The sequence below is a fragment of the Saccostrea echinata genome, unplaced genomic scaffold (assembly GCF_033153115.1).
Source record: "Saccostrea echinata isolate AGI-Se365-2 ecotype Australia unplaced genomic scaffold, CSIRO_AGI_Sech_v1 ptg000003l, whole genome shotgun sequence".
In the NCBI taxonomy this organism is placed as follows: domain Eukaryota; kingdom Metazoa; phylum Mollusca; class Bivalvia; order Ostreida; family Ostreidae; genus Saccostrea; species Saccostrea echinata.
Genome location: NW_026889752.1, coordinates 9,942,076 through 9,964,643, shown reverse-complemented (window position 1 = coordinate 9,964,643; position 22,568 = coordinate 9,942,076). Strand labels below are relative to the sequence as shown.

The window sequence follows — 22,568 nt, the reverse complement described above, 5'->3', positions numbered from 1 at the left end:
AGCGAAATTTTTTAGTTAAATTTCAAGAGCAGAAGTTCTCTTTTGCATAAACGTTCACAAATATAACGAGACAAAATAAATAAATAAGATTTTACTAATGTAAAGGATACTTAAAAATAGCCTTTTTAGCTAAAATAACGAAATTTGACTTCCAAGAAAAATAATAGAACTACAAAAAGACACAATATTATTCCACAGTAATATTACTGTAACATTGATAATGTATTGTTAGGTATATTATATTCTGTTGTGCTAGATGCGGTTGATGAAGCATCTGTATGAACTTGTAAATGATTCTTTATTAGTCACTGTGGAAGGACCGGTTCTATCCAGACCTTTCATTCAGAACAAAACACTTGAACAATCTTTTGACATCTTTATTCAAATAAAACTCTGAATTAGTTTCGGAAAATCTACAGCTAAGAGCAAGAAGACAAAACCACATAATTTAGAAAAAAAATTCAAATGTGTTTTAATGTTTTCATTTGAAGCAGACGTATTATAATGAAAATACATACCGTTAATGGAAAAGGTCCCACAAATGCACCTTTTTGTGATCCCTGAGAAATCTTCCATACGAGAACATTTGAATTATGTAATTGGTATGCAATATCCTTTATAAAATTATGTCTTGTTTTCCATTTAATTCCAATCAGAATGACAGAAACTTTGCTATTGATTTGAGATACATTTCTGATTTTTCCTGTGAAACATAGAAAAAAATATCTTAACATAAAAATAATAAAAGAAAAAATTAGAAAAATTAAAAAAAAAAGCTACTTCACTCTCCTTTTTTTCTGGCACAATATTAACAAATAATTTCTTTATTTTATGATCAAAACATAATAACTCACACAACTTATTTGTCAGTTTGAAAGAATATTAAAATTAACATTTATTTCAAAGAAAAATATATCTAAAAAGATCAACAAGTTTGTAAATGAAATAGTAATCTTCAATTCGACAGTTGGACCATCTATCCTGTAGATCTAGCCACATCCTTTTTATTTCTGATGGACTATAATGATGTCCTGTGATTCCATATCTGAAGTTCTTTCCACAAGGTCCTTTATCGCGGTATCCACAGCTAAAGCCTTTGTGCTCTTCAGCACGGACGCCAATGTATTCCCTACATAGGCCAGTAATGTAAATATCCTCGAATATAAAATAAGGAACTTGTTGCGTTGCACTGTACAGTTTTTGTAAAATATCACCACTAATCAGATAAGCAGTTCCGGCTATATAGTCTGGATAGTAGTTTCCCTTATATTGTGTTCTTGACACTCTCCATTTTGTAAATGGAAATCTAAATGGAGTGGATCCCTTGACCTTACATCCGATTATTGAATTTTCTCTAGGATGTTTCTTTAGTTCTTCCAGAAGTCTGGGAAGGTTTAAGAATATGTCGTCATCTACCTTTAGTAGATAACGAACGCGATGACAGTGCATTGATGCCCAACGCAACATAGCAATAGACTTCCTTGTGAGATTTTCATATGCTTCTATAATGTCTTCAAATAGAATATCATTGTAGATTTGGTTTTCAGTTGCTGCAACATCCTGAAGTGCGGTATTTTTACTTTTCCCTAGCAGAAATTTCACAAGAACAATCGGTTTCACATTTGTTAGATTGCCCCAAGTACTTCTGATGGCATTTCGCTGTTCAAAGTTGGACACTGCACTTGGAACCATAACCAATAGAAAAACATCCTTTTCATTACAAATTACAGGATTTGACGGAAATGACCTTATGATCCCAGAATTCACATATGCTTGGACTAATTTGTAGGAAGTTAATTGTATATCATTTTTCGAGCTTCGAAATGGTATACATACAATGAAGGTAATTAAAAATACCAGTATTATCCATTTCAATACTGATTTTAATTGTTTTATCCTTCGTGTATCAAACATCTGAAAAAAATAGATATTGAATCAAAATGTAATTATTGGCATTTTCTAAACGAGACTAATATTATTAAATTTAAGATCAAGTGTTTGTTTCAAGAAAGGGCATTTATGGTGAAATTTATCGTTTTAATTCACTTATTCATTCATGCAATTTTTCACAAATGCTTTAAAATCATTTTGATATAACATAAGATTTCTTAGGATTTTATTTCACACTCAATGGTGAAAAATGATATTGTTATATTTGAAATATATTCTTTTACTAACAAATTTCATAAGCATGATAAACCCTGATTTTCTAGCAACAGATAACAATTTGGAAGTATTACTGAGTAAAATGAAAGATTGAATATGAATTTTTGAATACTTAAAATAAGTATTTTGGCTCTACAAAAAATAATTAAATGTAACATAATGTCTCGTTTTACGGATATGGATATCACTTGGAATGACATAACTGTCTGTGTGTAAGACTTTCGCTTCCAGGCGATATCTCAAGAAGCTTTCGAGGTTTTGCAATGAAATTTTATACAATAACTCTCACCCCTCTCAAAGTGTCCCGCCCCGTTTTTTTTATTATTATTTATTGTATTATAAGTCGCTTGACACTATTTTTAGCACAAGGGCATGTGGAGAATTATTACGTATAATACAGGTTGTCAGCGGACTTTATATTCTTATTACATCTATGAGAACTGTTAAGTAAAGGCTTAATTAGACACCATGTATTGTGTAAAATTTTGACAATATCGAACGTGAATATAAACATTATATATGACCTAATGTTTGCGTTTAATTTGCTATATAATCAAGTGCCTTCGTTGTCTAGGGGTATGACTCTCGCTTATCATGTGAGAGGTGCCGGGTTCAAATCCCGGACGATCCTTTTTTTTTTTTTTTTTTTTTTTTTTTTTTTTTTTTTGGATTACTAAATGATAGTATTCAGCATGTGAAAAGACAAAGTTATGACGATAAATATTCTATATAAAAAGAATCTTCTATACACATATTAAAAAATAAGCACAAATTTTTATATCCATATTGGCATTTTTTATTTGCTTCAATATACAGGTATACATTTAATAAGTCTACAAATCCAGGGCGGGGGAGTCCGACCCCCACCCCCTTCCGAACTGCGCATACTCTTCTTTTTTCCCTAAGCGGGGGACACAAATTCTCTGAATTAGCTTGTGATTATTAATTGTGAATGGTGGATTTTACTTTGATATCTAATTATTTGAATTTAATTTTACTTGTGTTAATTTTTATATATATTATTGATTTAAAAAAATAAACTCGTAAAGTTCTTCATAATATCATTCAGGATGCAAATGTTTTTAGATATAAGCCTTATAATGGCCATGGCAAGCAATATGACAGTTTTTGGAAAAACAAAAATATTCCTTAAGCAATAAAAAGGACTTGAAAACAAGTTCATTCATGAAGCTTTTTCGAGTTATTTAATCAATACTAACCTTTTGAATGGACTATTCTTTATGGACTAGTGTATTATCCAGATTTTAACCAACAGACGTTTCTGTAACATCTGTGAAGAAAATATATTCATATAATTTACAATTCGATACATGCGATATGAAAATCTACAGCTGCCTCTATAATCTGGCTTCTTTTTGCTAGAGAATAATTTTTCCAATCAATGGTAATGATATGGTTTGACATGCACCAGCTGTTTTGAACTTTAAAGGTTACAACTAAATGATCACACACTAGAAAGTTTGTAATTAGAATAACATAAAAAATTGAATGATCATTAACTCACATTACACATACCGGATTTGTTTCTCATATTTTATCAATATAAATTTTTTTTAAAAATTTTTTTCTCAAAGAAAACCTTTCATTCAAGATGTTATTAAGTTGTTCAAGCTAACATATCTTGTGCGCCGGTTTTAAATATTATGGACTTTCAATATAAAAAAAAATACAGATGATTTTAATCTTCGAAAATGCTAATACATTGTTAGAAAAAAACGTAATGACTTTCTTTAACAATAACGGAAAAGAAATATACACAAATATTAAAATGATAGAAATGTATATGAACTTTAAAACATTTTTCCAAAGATTCAAGACCAACGTTACAAAAATGCAAGTTGTATAGATACATCCTTGTCTTATAAGCTTGTAAAGAGGTTCAAGAATCGCTGAATAAATGCACAGTAAAATTAGTATGTATACAGCATTTCAGTATAATATTTTCATATATATGCAATTTTGTAATCTGTATAAATGCATTTCTGTAACTAGCATGTTATATATATTTAATTTCCTGTATAACGACTAGCTCTTCTGCTTTTAAAGGCTTTACTTTGTTCAAGGGCTTTACGCATGTATTTCACCTTGTGCTAATTTACGATTAAAAAATATGAAAACTATGAAATTTAAGGCAAGGAACAAATGCTTTTTTTTCATTTATATGAACAACTTTACAAAAGGCGCCTAACATACTGCAATAATTTTTACTCCTTTAATTGATAACTTATATTGTAATAATGATAAAGAAAGCGTAAAATCCATGCTAAAAAAAGAAAAACGTCCGACATTGTCTTCTATTGATAATATTTTGTGAATTTTTTAATCTCTCAAGAATTTTCAGAAAGATTTCATCCAAACTAGGCGCAAAGCGAACTATAAAAATTGTTCACAAAATAATGTTCAATTATAAACAAAAAAGAAAAAGAATGATGCTTTCGTAAGGAACCGTAGAACTTAAGACTGAAAAAACTTAAGATGAATTGTAAATAAAGTTTAAATTTTATTTTCCTTGTGCCATATGGGTTAAATAAATTTTATCATATTTTTCTTTTAAATTCAAGGATAAGTTAAATTTGGTGATATATAGAAATAACTGAAAGCTTGACCTTAATTTTTCTTTACAACAGTTATTAAAACCTCGTCAAAACAAAAAAAGAGGGTTTGACGACTGTTTAAATATCACTGTGAGGTAGCTTAAAAATGCTTCAAAGGCAACCTGTAGAACATTGAACATTAAATATATATCACTGCTGCTGAAAACTGCAGTTAAAAGGGAGTTTAAAAAATCAAGCTACCGTAACTAGATTCATCTGTTAAGCAACTTCTGAGGTAATGTTTGAAAAACACATTTGCGTTCTTCCTGTCTTTCGTGCCTGCAAACTGAATTGATAATATAATTCTGAGCAATGACCCTCCACAAATATGAAAATCTATAGAATTAAAATGTAATTTTTATCAAAACCCGTTCAACTGTGGCACCAACGTTTTGTTTGAATGACGGTCAATGATTAAAGTTTTTATTACATAAAAAGTCATTTAAAAAGAAATGTTTTAAAAAGAGAGCCACAGATTGATGATTTTTATGCAAACATGGTCATGTAGTAGTGGCGCGTAGAATGTACGACTCCTCCCTCCAACTTTTGAAAACGATGTTTAGTGCCTTTGTAAAGCATCAGAGGTTGGATCAGGTGCCATGAAGGGTTGAGCATCCCCTGCCAACCGGTCACCTTGTGCTCCTTGTCATGATCGAGAAAAACGGAAAAATCCGTAGACAATTCAGTGTGTAAATAATGGCCTAACAAAAATAGTTAAATAAATATATAAAATCAAAGAATAAATAAATTAAAAAAATAAAAGAATAAATAAATAAATAGAGAGAGAGAGAGAGAGAGAGAGAGAGAGAGAGAGAGAGAGTTATCGGGCTAGTCTTTTCCTTGAAAATATTGGCGTTGCCAAAAAAGAAGAGAGGCCAATGCAAGTGAATCTTGAAAATGAGAGCATTTTGTTAAATGCCCAATGGAAAAGTTTTTATAGCCAACTGTTAGAAAGATGTCTTAAGAAATGGGCTGTTCCGTCAATGTAATGTACGGACCAATAATATAACTCTAACTTAATTTCACCACTTTAAAGGATAATGTACTGTTTATATATAAATATAAACAGTGAAAGGTATTTTTTGTTTGTTAATACGGTTGCAATTATTGAGGGAAAAATTGCTAACAGGAGTTATGTATTTTTTCCCTGCAATGTCGCAACCTTTATGCATGCATTACCAAAGAAAACATTTTACTGTTGTTTAAATAACCCTAGGGTGCATCCACATAAGGAGAACAAAAGTTAATGTAGAAAGTAAAAATATTCATGACGAATAAAAAAGTTACATATTTTACGTGTGATTCCTTTAAATGTCGTGTGAGAAAATAAGTATGTCTATAACATTTATATTTACAGACCTGTGCAGTTTAAAAATTCATCCGTATCCTTTCTTTATCTTAAAAAATAAAACCCTAAGTATTGCAATTTTAATTAAATATATTGGCATATAATCTAAAATGAAAAAAAGAAACAACAACTTTGGAATCTCTTCAGAAACAAAGCTTTCAAATAATGCTGAAGAATTCCAAGTACACAATATAACATGCATTGTAAAATCCCTTACACAGAAGCAGATTTTTGCATTGTCCCTTTAGAATGCATTTTTGAAAAAAGAAACATCAAATGTAATGCATAATATAAAACTGAATCTGATATTGATATTTCCAACGAAAACTTCAATCTCTAAACAAAAGATCAAATTTCTATCTTATTTCTTGTAGTGTTTTTTCTTCAAAATGGTCGTTTTGAATCCTGGGTTGTCATACTTGACTTCTATGCCATATAAATGCTGGCATTTATTGTCGTCGATCATTGATTTTTTTTTTCTAGCACAATTAATCTATTATGCAGTTTGAATTTAAACTTCAAGGATTTTCCCCCCAAATGAATAGATTATAAAAGAGAAATATGAATATTTTAAGGAAAATAATTAGTTAAGGTTCATTTGTTTATATCTGAATAATTTTGTGCAAACCACTTCATCAGAAATATAAACAAATTAATGAAACCTTGATAGTATACACAGTATGTACATGGTTTCCTCATGTAAAAAAAAAAAAAAATTCAGCTCTATCTGTTATCATTTTAAAAGATATTTTCTTTTAATAAAGCAATCATTCAATACCTTATATTCAGTGACTATTAAGTTGACTATAGTTGACTATTAAGTGACTATTATTCAGTGAATATTAACCTTATGGGGGTAAACGTGAATAGTGATAATTTCAAGTCAATTACAGCAATTTAATTCATACTAAGTAAATGGAAACTTGCAAGGAAATAATTAACATGGTTCATATTTTCCAAATTATTGATTTACTAAATTGAAATATTTGACAAATTCTCAAATGAATATCATTTTCCTTGATTTAGAATCAAACTGTATGTATGTATTTGGTCCATTTGATTTGTTGTTCTGTGGGCAGAATTTTTTTTTTCCTTATGAAACATAAAATGACTTTGATGATTGATATATTTTTATTTCATTTTTACAAAGCATATAAACAGAACGGTTTCAGAATAGCAAGGTAGATGAATTTTATGAGATACTAGTAACAGAGAACAGAGAACAGATTTTAAGGAAATAAGAGAAAAAGCTGTCTTCTTATATCATTGATTGATCCTTCTTTTAAAGTTCCTAAGGAGAATATTTTTTACTCATATGAGACGTCAACAAATACTGGTGAAGGGCTTCAAATTTAGACCTATACTCGGCACTCAGGGCCTTTGAGGAGTGAGGGTTTTATATCGTGCTAAAGGGACCTACGTCTTTTAAGGTCATATCCAAAGGATCAATGACTTTCACTTCTAATGCTAGGCGCTTTGCGAAGGAACAATGACTATCTACGTTACCTCCCGAACGAGAATCGAACCCGGACCTCTCGATCACAAAGCGAGAACCATATCACTTGGCCACTGCGACATGTTTTTATTTATATGAATTATACAATAAGTATTAAAGCTATTTTAGTTTCGTCAGACATTAAGAGAGCTTATTAAAGGTTTCTATTGAAATTTATAAATTTTTAGGGGAGGAATGATACATACTGCCAGATAAAAGATAAAAAAGTTGGATTTCATGTCTGTATTATGCATTGGTCTAAGCCAAAAACCAACAAGATATTTATAATTTTTCAGAATAAGTTTGACAATTCAGAATAAGCGTCCTTTGCATGAATTTTTAGTGTATTTTACACTCTTTGATATGATTGAATACACCAATTACAAATTCGCTTAATTTTTTATTTTAATTTAATCTTTTTTTCGTACAATACATATAGATTTTCTCTAATCAGGTGGGGAAAGGAAATAGCTACAAACCAGTGTAAAAAGCAACTTTTATTTTTCTTTCAAGATTCAAATACTTGCAAATATTGATCCTATCTCTCTAATACTAGCTTGTAGTTGTTGCATATCAAATGCAAAGGAAAAAAAAATAAGGTGTAATTTTATGTGTAAAATGGAGAAAATATGTTTATTACAAATTTGAAATTAGTATTTCAGATGAATTTAAAATTCACATATAAGAGACAATTAAAGACATTTTGCAATATGTACTGTACCTGATACAATTAAGTAAAAAAGGATAAAATATTCCATATAGCAAAGAATGAAAAAGAAGACGTGAATTGACAAAAATAATGCAAATTCAATGACTTTTTATAAAGGATTACAAGACGCATGTCTGTTTTTAGAAATGACTCTGCTTTAAACATCTAGTTAGCCAAAAGTACCCATTACTGTTAAAATTGTTTTTAAAGTTAGAACGTTATTAAGCATAAATCTAATAATTCGGATCCAACTTATCTGCATATTTAATAAAGAAATCAATGAAAATGTTCAGATATTTTAACAATGCCCAATTTCAGACAATAAAACTCGCTAACAATAGAGAGGCACTTAGTATCGTTTTTGGAAAGGGTGGAGGGTGGTTGGCAGTAGGAAACATAATTGACAACTTACTTGACAAAATCTTTGACAAGCAAAAAAAAAGGAGTTAAATGAAATTGTAAATGAAAAAACGAGATGACTCAAATAAAATTGATAAAAAATATAAAGGTTATATACATTTTAGGATTAAGAGAATATTAATATTATAAAATATATTAAATCATCTGTGCAAAGTTTTTATATATGAGCGTATGCTTTTCAGTACATAGACAATTATTATTATTATTATTATTATTATTATTATTATTATTATTATTATTATTGGCATTTAAAATGATCAAAGATACACGATCATGTTAAGTTACAAAGTTTTTGTTGCAAAAATTCAAGTTAAAATAGTTTGGTTTTAGTTGAAAGGTGGCCGGATCAAACCAAGGTTTTAGTCTACAGGTTTTCTTTCAAGCCTTCCACTTGCTTTTTACTAACACAATACTTTAAAGAACAAGTAAGATTGAAGCATGAAAATCGGCCACAAATAGAACTAAGCATTTTGAAAAAATACTTTTACAAGTAATCGTTCAAGAAAAAGCAATTAGGATTTTTCATTCTGTCTTCAAAGATGTTTTCTTTAAATGCACAGATTACAGGAAAAATAGGAATGGTACATGCTTTCACTGCATTTGTTATTCAAATTAAATTAATCGAAATTAAAATAAGAATAAATGATAAGATTTTATTGTAATATTCAGATCTTCTGATGAAAAGAATACATAAACTTTCCACCTGCTGATACCCTGGGTCATTTTCACGTGATGAGGCCGATCATTTCTGCAGAATATGTTGCAAGGGCGCTTGTGTACAACGCATTTATCAAGAATAAATAAAAAGTGAAGAAAAATTATTGTTGTAACATTTGATTGCAGGTCTAGCATATTCAAAAGAATTGTTATTATTTTTAACTACCATTTTTTCAATCTTTACATGTATTCCTCACTTCTGCCACTGATATATTAGTATCCAGAAAATCTAATGATTTGCTTTTATATCGAACACACTTCCACGTTGGAATTGCTTCATGTAATTTCTTTTTATAAAGTCATAAATTAATAATTATCTGATGAGAAAATGAAAATAAAATTTGACAAATATAACAGCAATTAAGACAACTTTCAATACATGTTATCATAAACGAATTATTTTACCGAACTAAGAAAAAAAATCATTTCTTTTCCCAATGTGCACTTTTTAACACAACCACAAAAAGAGATCGTCCGCTCCAGCCGCCGATAATAAACAAACTTGTAGAAAGGTGTCATTTTAAACATTTGATAGTGATGATTTGAAGTTAATGAAGCATATCTGCTTTAAACACATGAGGAGGATTTTAAATAGTTTGAATTCTGTGTTAGGCAGGGACATTTTTTTATTTTTTACATTATACTAAGGTGGTACAAGAAAGAACGCTTATTACGGGAAACATCAGATAAACACGACGGCTACTGCGTAAATCCACCTGACTTTGCATAATTGATTATATTTACAATCATACTATAATACGAATGAAATATGAAGATAACGAACAGTATTCAATCTCAAAAGTCCAATAAAACGATACAAATGTGGAGCAGAGCAAACACGGACCTCAAAAATTAGGATGGGATCAGGTGCCATGGAGGAATAAGCATCCCCTTCCGAACGGTCACACCCGCCGTGTGCCCCTTGTCATGATCGGGAAACAAAAACCGGAAAAATCCGTAGACAGTTCAGTGTATAAATAATGACCTAACAATTAGTATTGAAAACGTCAATCAGCATTTGACTCAATGATAGGATTTATGTGCTGACATCATTGAATAGACTGAAAAACTTGCGAAAAGACTTCAAACGAGACTGTTGATATCCTTGCTTTGTCAACTTGTTTGTCAATAGCTCACCTCGTTTTAGAAATTGTTCATACGTAGAGCATGAGTATCGAAGCAATTGAGATACATAAGCCCCATCTGCAGGTCATAAGGGTATTTGGCTACATAAGTTTGGGAAGTTGACGATTGAAAAGTTGAAATCATCACGTTTATCATAAAGCTTTGGTGTTAGGTAACCATTAACGTCTTTTTCTAATAAAATATCTAAATATGAATTAGATGTGTCAGAATCTGTGGTATCTTTTATTTCAAGCTCACTGGGTTATATCGAGTCGACATATGAATGAAAGTAACTTTTATTAATTGATAATACATCGTCGATATATCGAAATGCCGAGATGAAGGCCACAGAAAGTGTTTTCTTCTTCTCATTTAGAAGTTTTTTTGAATAAATTCTGCTTCATATGAACACAAAAATAGGTCTGTTAATAAGGGGCTCAATTGGTACCCATGGGAATTTCAACAGATTGTTGAAAGACCTGATCTCCAAAAACTACATAGATATTGCAATTGTCAATCAGAAACTCAAGCATCTTTTTAATATAAACTTCAGAGTACTTGTGTGTACAATCAGAGTGCTTTTTGACAAAATAATTGTGTAAATGACCAATGACAAGGTAAGTATATTCACGAGTTCCATTTGTTTTGAAAAAGCAGCTGTCTATTATGTCAAAAAGTCTGGACTTCAATTTATCGAGGGGAATGGTTGTATAAAGTGCTGAAAAATCGTACGTCTTGATGCTATTGATTTTAGTAAAATTTTGTGATTTCAAATTTTCCAAAAATTCTTTAGAATTTTTAAGTATCCATATCTGATTTACACCCCTTCTTGAATATAATTTAGTGAGGAGTAAAGAAAGTGGCTTGGTAGAACATTTATCAGGACCAGCTATATATCTTTGTTTGTAAGGATTTTTATGAACTTTAAGAATCCAGTAAAGGTATGGTAATTCAAATTCATTTTGATTGTTGGGAATATTAAAATCATCTAAAACGGACTTATGGTTATGAAGAATTTCCTCCTTAGAAAGGGAGGTATGTGTGTAAGTTGGATTTCCACCCGTAGAATTAAATCCTAGTTCCTCTAAAATACAATTCAAATAATGAATCTTACAAACAAAGACTATGTTGTTACTAGCTTTGTCCGCTGTGACAAGTACATACTGATCATGTAATCTATCTAATTCCCTTTTCACTTCTGAATTATTAAAGACAGAAGGTTAATAGTTTTCATATATCCCCTCAAACGCTTAATGCGAGATTTCAACATGCATCTGATTCTTTTAACCCATTCTGACAAAGTGTCAAGGTCCTCTTTTTCGTGTTTGGCCCATCGCCCGACGTAATCTTACACAGAAGTCAACCGCCGAAATATGGCTGAAATATTGCCGACTCGGAGTAAAACAATAATAATCAATCAGTCAACAGAACATGCTATTTATAAAATTATGACGCCAGCCTTTTGAAATATGGGATTTAAGATCCTCATTATTAACTATATTTACATCACCAGTAATGACGTGTCATATATTTGATCGTTTTTGTCGTCATAAAATGAGCCCTGGTCTGAATAAAATATTGATAGGTAAATATTTTTTTCTCAAAGACATTAAACACAAAATGCACTGCCATTCACCACTGATGAACAACATTTTATACGAATAACACATTTTAAATTGATTAATATAGTTTCATATATAAATCTCATACTCTATTTAGTTATGCATGTACAACCTACTTGCATTTATATGCACAATGTATTTCTTTAACAAGAAATTTGAAGGTTGCTAGTTTAAAAGAAATGGCATTTAATTTTTTCATAGTACATCAAAGTTGTAAATTCTTACACTTCCAGCCTACCTGGAGGATAAAGTTTTCAAAAATCTCTATCTGTATTTATTTTGCTGCATTTTCTGATCCTAAAATCTAGTTAAAAGTGTGCTTAATATTGTTAACTTAAAGATGTTTTTTTAAGGATAGGCAAAAACAAGTTTCAAAATACTCTAGATAGAGTATGGAATATAATCTTAACAATATACGATTATTTTCCGTGATATGGCAGGGCATTTTAATGACATACGAGGGTTGATCCAAAAGTTCGTGGAATTTTTTTCTAAAATTTTATCCTGATGTGATTAAAGCAAACAATAAACATATTTATAAGATAGATCTATTATTCAACAATACTGGAAAATTTCACCAAGTTCCAATTACCATTAAGTTCACAGGAGCCTTATTAACATGGACAGTTGTAAAATCCGGGGGAGACTTCGACATAACGTCATTAGGTATGTCACGTCATGTTTTAGGAGCATCTCACCTTACGCTCAAATCGACTTAAAAATTCTACAGAACGCTGCATTCTTTTCTCTATGTGTTACTTGGATGAGTGGCAAGCGGGTAAAATATAAATTATATTTATTAAAAATAATGCATGGCAATATACACGATGAAATATAGACATACTGATAAAATATTGTATACTGATGAAATAGCACGCTCTGTTGCTCTGACGTAACACTGCATTAAAAATACATTGATATAATATTGCATAGATTATTCATTCCTATTTTTTTTTATTGAAACAATATGACACTCTAACTATTGTTACGCATGATGTGTTCTATATGTTTGTTTGATAGTTAAATTACCATCACATCCGCCGTTAGGTTTAAGTAAGATGTTAGAACATCTTGCATAAATGATTGGGCACCAAAATGGAACCCGACAGCTTGATGTATAAAGCGTTTTTGATACAGTTGACCATGAATGAGAAACTTTATGCTATTGGTGTCAAATCTATTGAATGATTCAAATTATATATTTATCTTAAAAAAAAAAACAAAACAAAACAAAATAAAAAATAATAAACAAAACAGAAAAAAGAAGGAAAAAAAACAGAAGAAAAAAAAAACAGACTAAAAATCAAAAACAAAACAAATAAATTCCACGATATTTTAATTCTAACTTTGGGTACCCCAAGGAAGTTCGCTTAGGTTACGTCTATTTTTAGCGAGTCAGGACGCACAGTAATGTAAAGATCTAGAATGTAAAGTTAACCTGATACTGATGCTAATCTATTTTTTCACAAATACGTCTTTGTTTGTTTGTTGTTTAACGTCCCTCTCGAGAATTTTTCACTCATATGGAGATGCAACCTTTTGCCAGTGGAAAGCTGCAAATTTTTTACCTATGGGCGGTACTCAGGGCCATTAAGGAGTGATGGTTTTATATCATGCCAACTCCAACCGTGACACGGTTTTTTAAGGTCATATTCAAAGAATCAGTGACTTTCACTTCTAATGCTGAGCATTTTGCAAAGGAACAAACACTACCTACGTTTCCCCGGGAACGAGAATCGAACCAGGCCCTCTAGATCACAAAGCTAGAGCCATACCACTAGGCCAAGTGCTAGGCAAGTTTTTATTTATATGAAATATACAATAAGTACAAAATCTATTATTTCAGTTTCGTTAGACGTTAAGAAAGGTAATTAAATTGATTGAAATTTATAAAATGCGTTCAGTTTTAGGAGAGGGATGATACAACCGTCAGAAAAAAAGATAAAAATATTGTTTTTCATGGCTGTATAACGCATTGGTCTAAGCCAAAAACCAACGAGATATGTATATCTTTTCAGAATAAGTTTGACGATTCAGAATAAGCTCCCTTTAAATGAATTTTTAGTGTATTTTTTAGTCTTTGATATGATTGAATACACCAAATTTGCGTAATCAGTCTATGAATAAAGGTATTCTTGTATCAGGTGGGGAAAGAAAATAGCCACAAACCAGTGAAAAAAAGCAACGTTATTTTCTTGTAAGATTCAAATGCTTGTAAATATTGACCCGATCTCTTTAATACTAGCTTGTAGTTGTTTGATAAAGAATGCAGAGAAAAAAAAATTAGGTGTAATTCTGTGTGCAAAGAGGATGAAAATAGGTTTATTTAAAGTTTAAAAATGATTATTTCAAATAAAACGTATGTCTGTTTTTAGAAATGACTGCTTTAAACATCTAGTTAGCCAAATGTACCCAATTACTGTTAAAATTGTTTTTAAAGTTAGAACGCTATTTAAGCAAAAATCTAATGATTATTCGGATCGAACCAATCTGCATATTTCATAAAGATATCAATGACAATTTTCTGATATTATAACAATGCACAATTTCATATAAGAAAACACACTAACAATAGAGGCACTTAGTATCGTTTTGGTAAGGGCGGATGGTGGTGAGTAGTCGGAAAAAATAATTGACAACTTACCTGATAAATTCTTTGACAAGCAAAAAAAAAGGAGTTCAATGAAATTGTAAATGAAAAACGAGATGACCCAAGCATAAATGATAAAAAAGTATAAATTTAAGTTATATTGAATATATATTGTAGGGTAAAAAGAACATTTATATTATAAAATATATTAAATTATCAGTGCAAAGCTTTTATATATATGCATAGGCTTTTTAAAACAGTACATAGACAACTAATTTTTTTTTTTGCATTTTGAATGATCAAAGATACACGATCATATTAAGTTACAAAGTTTTTGTTGCAAAAATTCAAGTTAAAATAGTTTGGTTTTAGTTGAAAGGTGGCCGTATCAAACTAGGGTTCTAAGCTACAGGTTTCCTTTCAAGTCTTCCACCTGCTTCTTACTAACACAATACTTTAAAAAAACAAGTAAGATTGAAGCATGAAAATCGGCCACAAACAGAACTAAGCATATTGAAAAATTACTTTCACAAGTAAGCGTTCAAGAAAAAGCAAATAGGATTTTTCGTGCTGTCTCAAAGATGTTTTCTTTAAATGCACAGATTGCAAGATAAATAGGAATGGTACATTCTTTCAGTGCATATCAGTGCATTTGTTATTCAAATTAACTCATCAAAATTAAAATAGGGATAAATATATAATTATTATTTTGACAGTAACTTGATCCGAAGAGCCATATCACGTCAAGTTGACAGGCGCGGATCATCAGATCAAATGACACGCGAAGCCACTTTACAACTAGCAAAATTAATATAATAAAAGGAAACTTTTTAGATCAATTACATAACTTTTATCTATTAAACAAACCATTTAATCAAGGAACTTTTTGATGAGCGAGAATTAAAACGTCGTTTATCTGTGTACTACGTCATCAGTTTCAGAGAGGGGTGATATGGATTTAGAAAACCATTTTGGTGATCCAGAACGTCGGATCACGTCGTCACGTAATTGCACAAATTCAACAGTAAAACTGAGTGACAAACAGTTGGGTAAATACATGTAATAAATGATAAGATTTTGATGTAATATTCAGATCTTCTGATGACAAAAAGAATAGGGTGAGTTAACCATGCATCGGACACATACCTTGCTTCGGACAACTTTAAGCAATAAACTTTCATTAAACTTGAGTGTCCTCGTGTTTTTACTTGTTTCTATCTTAAAGGTGAAGATTTAAACTTTTTAATGATGCCGATTTTTAGTTTCATGTTGTGATAAAAATACCACAAGAATGACCTCGAAATTACGTCATATTTTGCATCATCATAGGGGAGTAACCAGAATTTTACGATTTTGCAATTTTTAGAGTTGTCGTTCTTTTAAATAGACTTCAACGGAACGAGTCGGACCTAGGTAAATTTTGTCAATGATTGATAATTATAAAGAATTTTTGTAAAAATTTTACTTCAATGTTTGTAGAATATTTTTTAGAGTTGTCTTTTAGTAGTATGTTTATTTCACCGTACATTGGACACAAATTAACAATGCATCGGACACTTTCCGATGCATGGGTAATCACTTCCATTTTCAATAAAGCCCAAATGACAGATGTTTTTTGCGGAAATAGAAAATAAAAACTCTAAATTTTTAGTGAAAATACAAGTTATCGATATATGACAACTAGAAGTGGGCTCAATTTATTTTTTCAAACTGGATGATGATAACCCACGAGACAAAGGCGCGAGATGGCATATTACTAGCATTGTAAAGTCTTTCTAAGGCGATGTGATGCACCTAAATTCTCCTCACATTTGTGGATCGAAATAGTCATTCAAATTTAACTATAAGGTTAATTTTTAAATAAAAGATAATGTTTCGACATTACCAGTTTTAAAGCACCGAGATCACGGTATGATATTTTTTCGTTCAAAATACCGCATGTCCGATGCATGGTGAATATTGTCCGAACGATGGTGAATTCTGACTTATTTAGAAAAAAAAATCGTTTTTAGCGATATTTTCTCAATAAATAGCAAAAATTTATATTTTAACTACATACTACATGTTAAGCTCCATTCTGATAATATTCAGTCGGTAGCGATATCGCTAGATCTTGTTGAAGTGCGAGGGTGTCCGATGCATGGGGAATTCACCCTACATAAACATTCCACCTGCTGATACCCTGCGTCATTGTCACGTGATGAGGCCGATGCTTTCTGCAGAATATGTTGCACGGGGCGGTGGTGGACAACGCAATTATCACAAATAAATAAAAGGTGAAGAAATAAATTATCGTTGTAATATTTGACTTGCAGCTGTACCATACTGAACGGGGCGGTGGTGGACAATGCAATTATCACGAATAAATAAAAAATGAAGAAAAAAATGTGATTTGATTCGCAGCTGTAGTATATTAAAAACAATTCTTATTAGTTCTTAACTACCAATTTTTTCAACCTTTATTCCTCACTCCTGCCACTGTAATATTAGTATCCAGAAAATCTAATGATTTGCGTTAATATCGAACACACTCCCGTGTTGGGATTACCTATTGTTATCTCTTTTTATAAAGTCATGAATTAATAATTATCTGATGAGAAAATGAAAATAAAATTGACAAATATAACAGCAATTAAGACAATTTGAAAGCATATTTAAAAAAAAAAATAATTTACTCATAATTTTAATACATGTTATCATAATCGAATTATTTAACCGAACAAATAAACAAGACATCTTTTTTTCCCAATGTGCACTTTTTAACACGACAACAAAAAGAGATCGGCCCCTCCAGCCGCCGATAATAAACTTTTTTGAAAGGTGTAATTTTAAACATTTTAATAGTGATGGGTTGAAGTTTATGATCCATATCTCTTTTAAACACATACGGACTTTAAATAGTTTGAATTCTTTGTAAAGCCGTGTTTTTTTTAAATTCTTTTTTTATAACATTATATTGGGAAGGTCGTACGAGGTAGAGCGCTTACCAAGGAAAACATCAGATAAACATGACAGAGACTGCATAGATCCACGACCATGCATCATTCATTATATTTATAATCATACTTTAATGGGAATATCATACTTGATTGACCTTTTCGTCATAAAATGCGATTTTGGGTCTGAATAAAATATTGATGTTGATATTTTTTCCCTCAAAAACATTAAACACAAAATATTCAGCAATTCAGCACTGAAGAATACAATTTTATACGACTAACACATTTTAAATTGATTAATATAATTTCATATGTAAATCTCATACTCTCTTTAGTTTAGTTAGACATGTACATGTACAACTTACTTTCATATATCGGCACATTGCATTTCTGGAAACAAGAACCTTGAAGGTTGCCACTTCAATAGAAATGGCACTTAGATTTTTTATAGTCCATCAAAGTTTTAAATTCTTACACTTTCAGCCAACCTGGAGGATAAAATTTCCAAAAAAAAAAATCCCTTCCGTATAAGTTTTTGCTGCATTTTACGATTCTAAAATCTAGTGTAAACGGTACTTAATATTGTTAATTTGAAGATTTTTTTAGGACAGGCACTAACAAGTTTCAAAATACTCTAGATAGAAACTGATATACAATCGTAGCAATAAACGATTATTTTCAATGATATGGGAGGACATTTTAAAAGTAATATTGTGTGAGACTTCTAGTGTATTTTGAATAATATTCTTATTAGATTACCACAGATAACATTTGGAAGTACAGTGATAAAGTGTGGTATAGGACAAAACTTGATAGTTTTTAATCATTAAAAAAAATTACTAGATCGAAAAATTATTAAAAATTATTTTTTTTTCGGCGCAGCATGATTCTGAAACAGCTATTACTTTTCCAGTAAAATGGTTACCTTTCGTTAATTTTTTTGTCGATTAAAAAAAAGGGGGGGGGCAGAGTATTACGATTCCTCCTATATGTTACTTGGATGAGTGGCAAGCGGATAGAAATTAAATTATATTCACTAATAAAATAACGTATGGCAACATACACGATGAAATATACATGTACCGGTAGGCATGTTGATAAAATATTGTATGCTGATAAAATAGCACTCTATGTTGCTTTGACGAAACACTGCATTAAAAATACATTAAGCGGTCTCATCCAAAAAACCGGTCTCCACGCCTTACAGTGGGATTTGAACCCGCCACGTAAGGATCAATTCCTTACTCCGCGACTCTAGAGCAGAAGCTCTAACCACTGCACCATGCGGGCGACTCACAAATACGTTGTTTTAACTTCTACCTCTGGTTACTGTTATGATTAATGGGCAACTGTCAGGATTGGTTAGATGAAAAGAATATGTCTCTATTTAGCTTAAACTGAGGGCAAATTGTTTGGCCCTTAAAGAAAACAAACAAAAAAGAAAAGCTGATTGAGATTTTTTTAAATTACGTATTAATGGAATCAGTATTGAAACAAAGACAAGTATCAACAATTTAGATATACCTTTCTACATGTACATTCTGCCTGCTATTTGGTGAATAAATTCTTTAAAATGTTATCAAAAAGCCAAATAAAGGAGTCGGAATTAAATTTCTTTTGAGATATAAAATAGCTGTCTATGTCCTATGTCAATGATATATTCACATTAATTCTATGCCATTTGTACTATTCTCATTCTTGTTGTTTTGAAAGTATTACAAAAAAGAAAGAAAAAAGAAAAAAAAAGAAAATCAAGAGGCGCAAGGACCTTAACGGTCGCCTGAGTACAAAACAACATTTTAGAGGATTCGTAAAGTATAAAATAAACTGACAGATGAAGCTTTGTTGCTCAAAAACGAGAGAAATAGGGTGATCAGAATCAACAAAATAATTTTTCTAGTATCTATCAAAATATCTATTTTTGACCCCATTTCATTATCTCTAACTTTAGCCTCTCTACGTTTTTTGAAAAAAAAAAATAAATAAGAAAAGTTATTTTTGTCTCATTTTTATCTATCTGTTATTTACTAGTCTACTGATAATTGAAACTATAAAAGTACTTTATGTGAAATACATGGAGATAACGAAGAGCATTCAAGCTCAAAGTCAATCAAACAATACAAATTTTGGAGCAAAGCAAACAATCAGAGGTAGGATCAGGTGCCATGGAGGAGTGAGCATCCCCTGCCAATCGGTCACACAAGACGTGTGCTCCTTGTTATGATCGGGTAATAACGGAAAATCCGTCGACAATTCAGTGTCTAAATGATGTCAGTCAGCATTTGTTTTATAAAATAAAAATTCTTGTGCTTCTCACCTTTCAAATTCATTATTTACAGTTCTTCGAGATAATCTATTGTAATGTTTGTTTTAAAATTTACAAATGTATGTTGTGAAAAAGGTTGTTAAGGATTCTTAAAGAAAATACATCTGAGTATCAGGATACTTGATCAGAATTACATTTTTTTTACTGGTCATACTGAAATCACCACAATTACAACACAATTAAACATATATAAATAATCGTTTATGTTCATGCACAAGCAATTTCTTTTTACTAAAGTGAAGGAGCCTGTTCCAGCTTCACAATAAATTCATTGGTTTGACAATTTCAATACCATGATATTTTTTTTTTAATTCACTGGAATCCTTTTTTTCATTTTAATTAAAATGGTATCTTAAATTTCATCAATAATCTTTCGTTTAAAAGCTCTTTTCACGAGAATCTTTCTTCATCTTTTACATTAAATTGACATTGTATCACCAGGGATTAGCGCTGCATTGAAAATTGAAAAATGCCATCAAAAATGCTCTTCCTCGTTTTTCTTAATTTCTTTTACTTAATATTCTTTTCATAAAAAAGCATTAGACCATTAGATATACAGGATAAAACATCACAAAAGTTGTTGAAATATTCAACTCCTTATGGAGTTTGTATATATGCTGGATAAAACTGGTTTTCTCTAAATTCAAACTGTAAATTTCAGTGATACCAAACTTTCAGCAATTATTTTGCTAATTTTAGAGAAGCAACGAATAAGATAAAAAAAAAAAAAAAAAGTTTATTTTTAATCAGAGTGGTACAAATTTTGATCAACTTATTTAATACTTAAATTACGGAAAAGGATAAATACCAATCCACATACTTTTCTCTCTTTTATCAACTGATTCACGACAGGAATGTATTTTAACCTTTTTATTTTTTCCCACTTAAACACAAGACCGAAAAAAATGTCTTTCTGAAAGATTGGTATCAATGGAATTTACATATTGAATTTAAAGCTTGACTTGCTTGGAGACGACCTGTCAAAGCGAGATCTTCATTATACATGTATGTTACACTGTACATTGTATTATTTTTTGCAGACAATTTTGAAAATCGTTATGTAAAATGTAGTTTTAACTTGAATTTAAAAAAAAAAAAAAATCGGCAAGATTAAAAAAAAATGATATTGGTCATCGTATAACTATTGTTGTGTTTTATTTTTTAAGTTCAAATTAACTACATTCGTGGAAGAAAAATATATAAATGGAACACAAAGTGCCTTTACCACAACTGATAAAGGATTAATATGTAGCAGCAGGGAGAACAGACTAAGCTTTTAATTTTAGGAAAAAAATGCATTTTTTATCTTCAAAATGTCATCATATTTTTTTTTTTTAACAAAGCTTTAAAAAACTTCATAAAATTAAGATGTTTTTAAGAATTCTTTATTAAAGAATTACAATCAAAATTTTAACTATATTAATGTCCTTTTGTTTACAATTATATAAATACCACCTCGGTTTTATATGGTCTCCACGTCCCACAGTGGAATTGAACCAGCGACGTATGGATCAACTCCTTACTCCACGACTCTAGAGCGAACGCTCTAACCACTGCGCCATGCGGGCGACTCCAAAGATTTGTCATTTCAGCCTTATCATGTCACATTTTGATGTCAATTAAAATGTACAATTCTAGACAATTGCTATTTTTTTTTTTAGATACGTTTTGTCTATTATGCTGTACGTCTAGATATTCATATATGATGCAATCCATAATATGTACCAGAAAACGTAATCATATAGATAATATCAAGATTTTCTACCTTATAGTTCATAAACATGCAACGATACTGGTAAAATTTCTATATCAAGCAAATCCTTCTGACTTTCAAAGGGTAGATTTACGTATCACACAACATTTTTTTTTATTGTTTACGTAAATGTAGAGGATATAATCAAAAGAAATACGGAGAAAGTATGAATTGCTTCTTTATATAAAAATACTACAGTCAACTAATTATTTTTTAATAGAAAGGTATGGATCATGATAGGAGCGAACCATGTGACTGTTTATTCTTATTTTTGATTGAACTGAAAAAGTATCAGGAAAAGAAAAACCCAAAGGAAAACAAGGAAATTTATTTATATAGATATATCAATCTTTTATCAGTTTCTTTCTCTTACTTACTGTTACTACGTGTTTTTTAAATTCTATTTATTTATTTATTTATTTATTTATTTATTTATTTATTTATGTATTGCAATTTTATTAAATTTTCTCTTTGGAAATTAGAAAAAAAATTCTTACCTCCTTATGTTGAACAATACAAGAACACTAATATAGCCTGCTGTCCAAAGGAAAAACCGGAAGACTTTTGCAAGTTTTTAAACAGGTGTAGGTTTTATGAATAAAAAATCAGCTCTGACTAACTGCGCATTCAAAATAAAGCACCTTTGGTGACTCGGCAAGGTTCACTGGAAACCCATGATCCCTTTCACGCATATCTTTGCAAATGATATCCTACAGCATAAAAATGAATGCACTCATCTGACA

General features: G+C 30.5%; 1 protein-coding gene across 2 annotated transcripts; it reads right to left on the bottom strand.

Moving 5' to 3' along the window:
- Nucleotides 1-363: 363 nt before the first annotated feature.
- On the bottom strand, nt 364-22,359 carry LOC133178564 (beta-1,3-galactosyltransferase 1-like). Of its 2 annotated transcripts, none has more exons than XM_061313276.1 (3): nt 22,323-22,359; nt 3,387-3,457; nt 364-1,914 (listed from the first exon to the last, which is right to left on the bottom strand). In XM_061313276.1, exon 3 carries the CDS (start codon nt 1,912-1,914, stop codon nt 901-903), a length of 1,014 nt encoding a protein of 337 aa, XP_061169260.1. In that variant the 5' UTR covers nt 3,387-3,457; nt 22,323-22,359; the 3' UTR covers nt 364-900. The 2 variants fall into 2 exon arrangements, with proteins under 2 accessions (XP_061169260.1, XP_061169259.1); XM_061313275.1 differs by lacking the exon at nt 22,323-22,359 and adding an exon at nt 19,077-19,128.
- Nucleotides 22,360-22,568: the final 209 nt, after the last annotated feature.

Excerpts from the sequence above, each read along its gene's own strand:
- LOC133178564 (XM_061313276.1), bottom strand. The coding sequence starts at position 1,914 with ATGTTTGATACACGAAGGATAAAACAATTAAAATCAGTATTGAAATGG.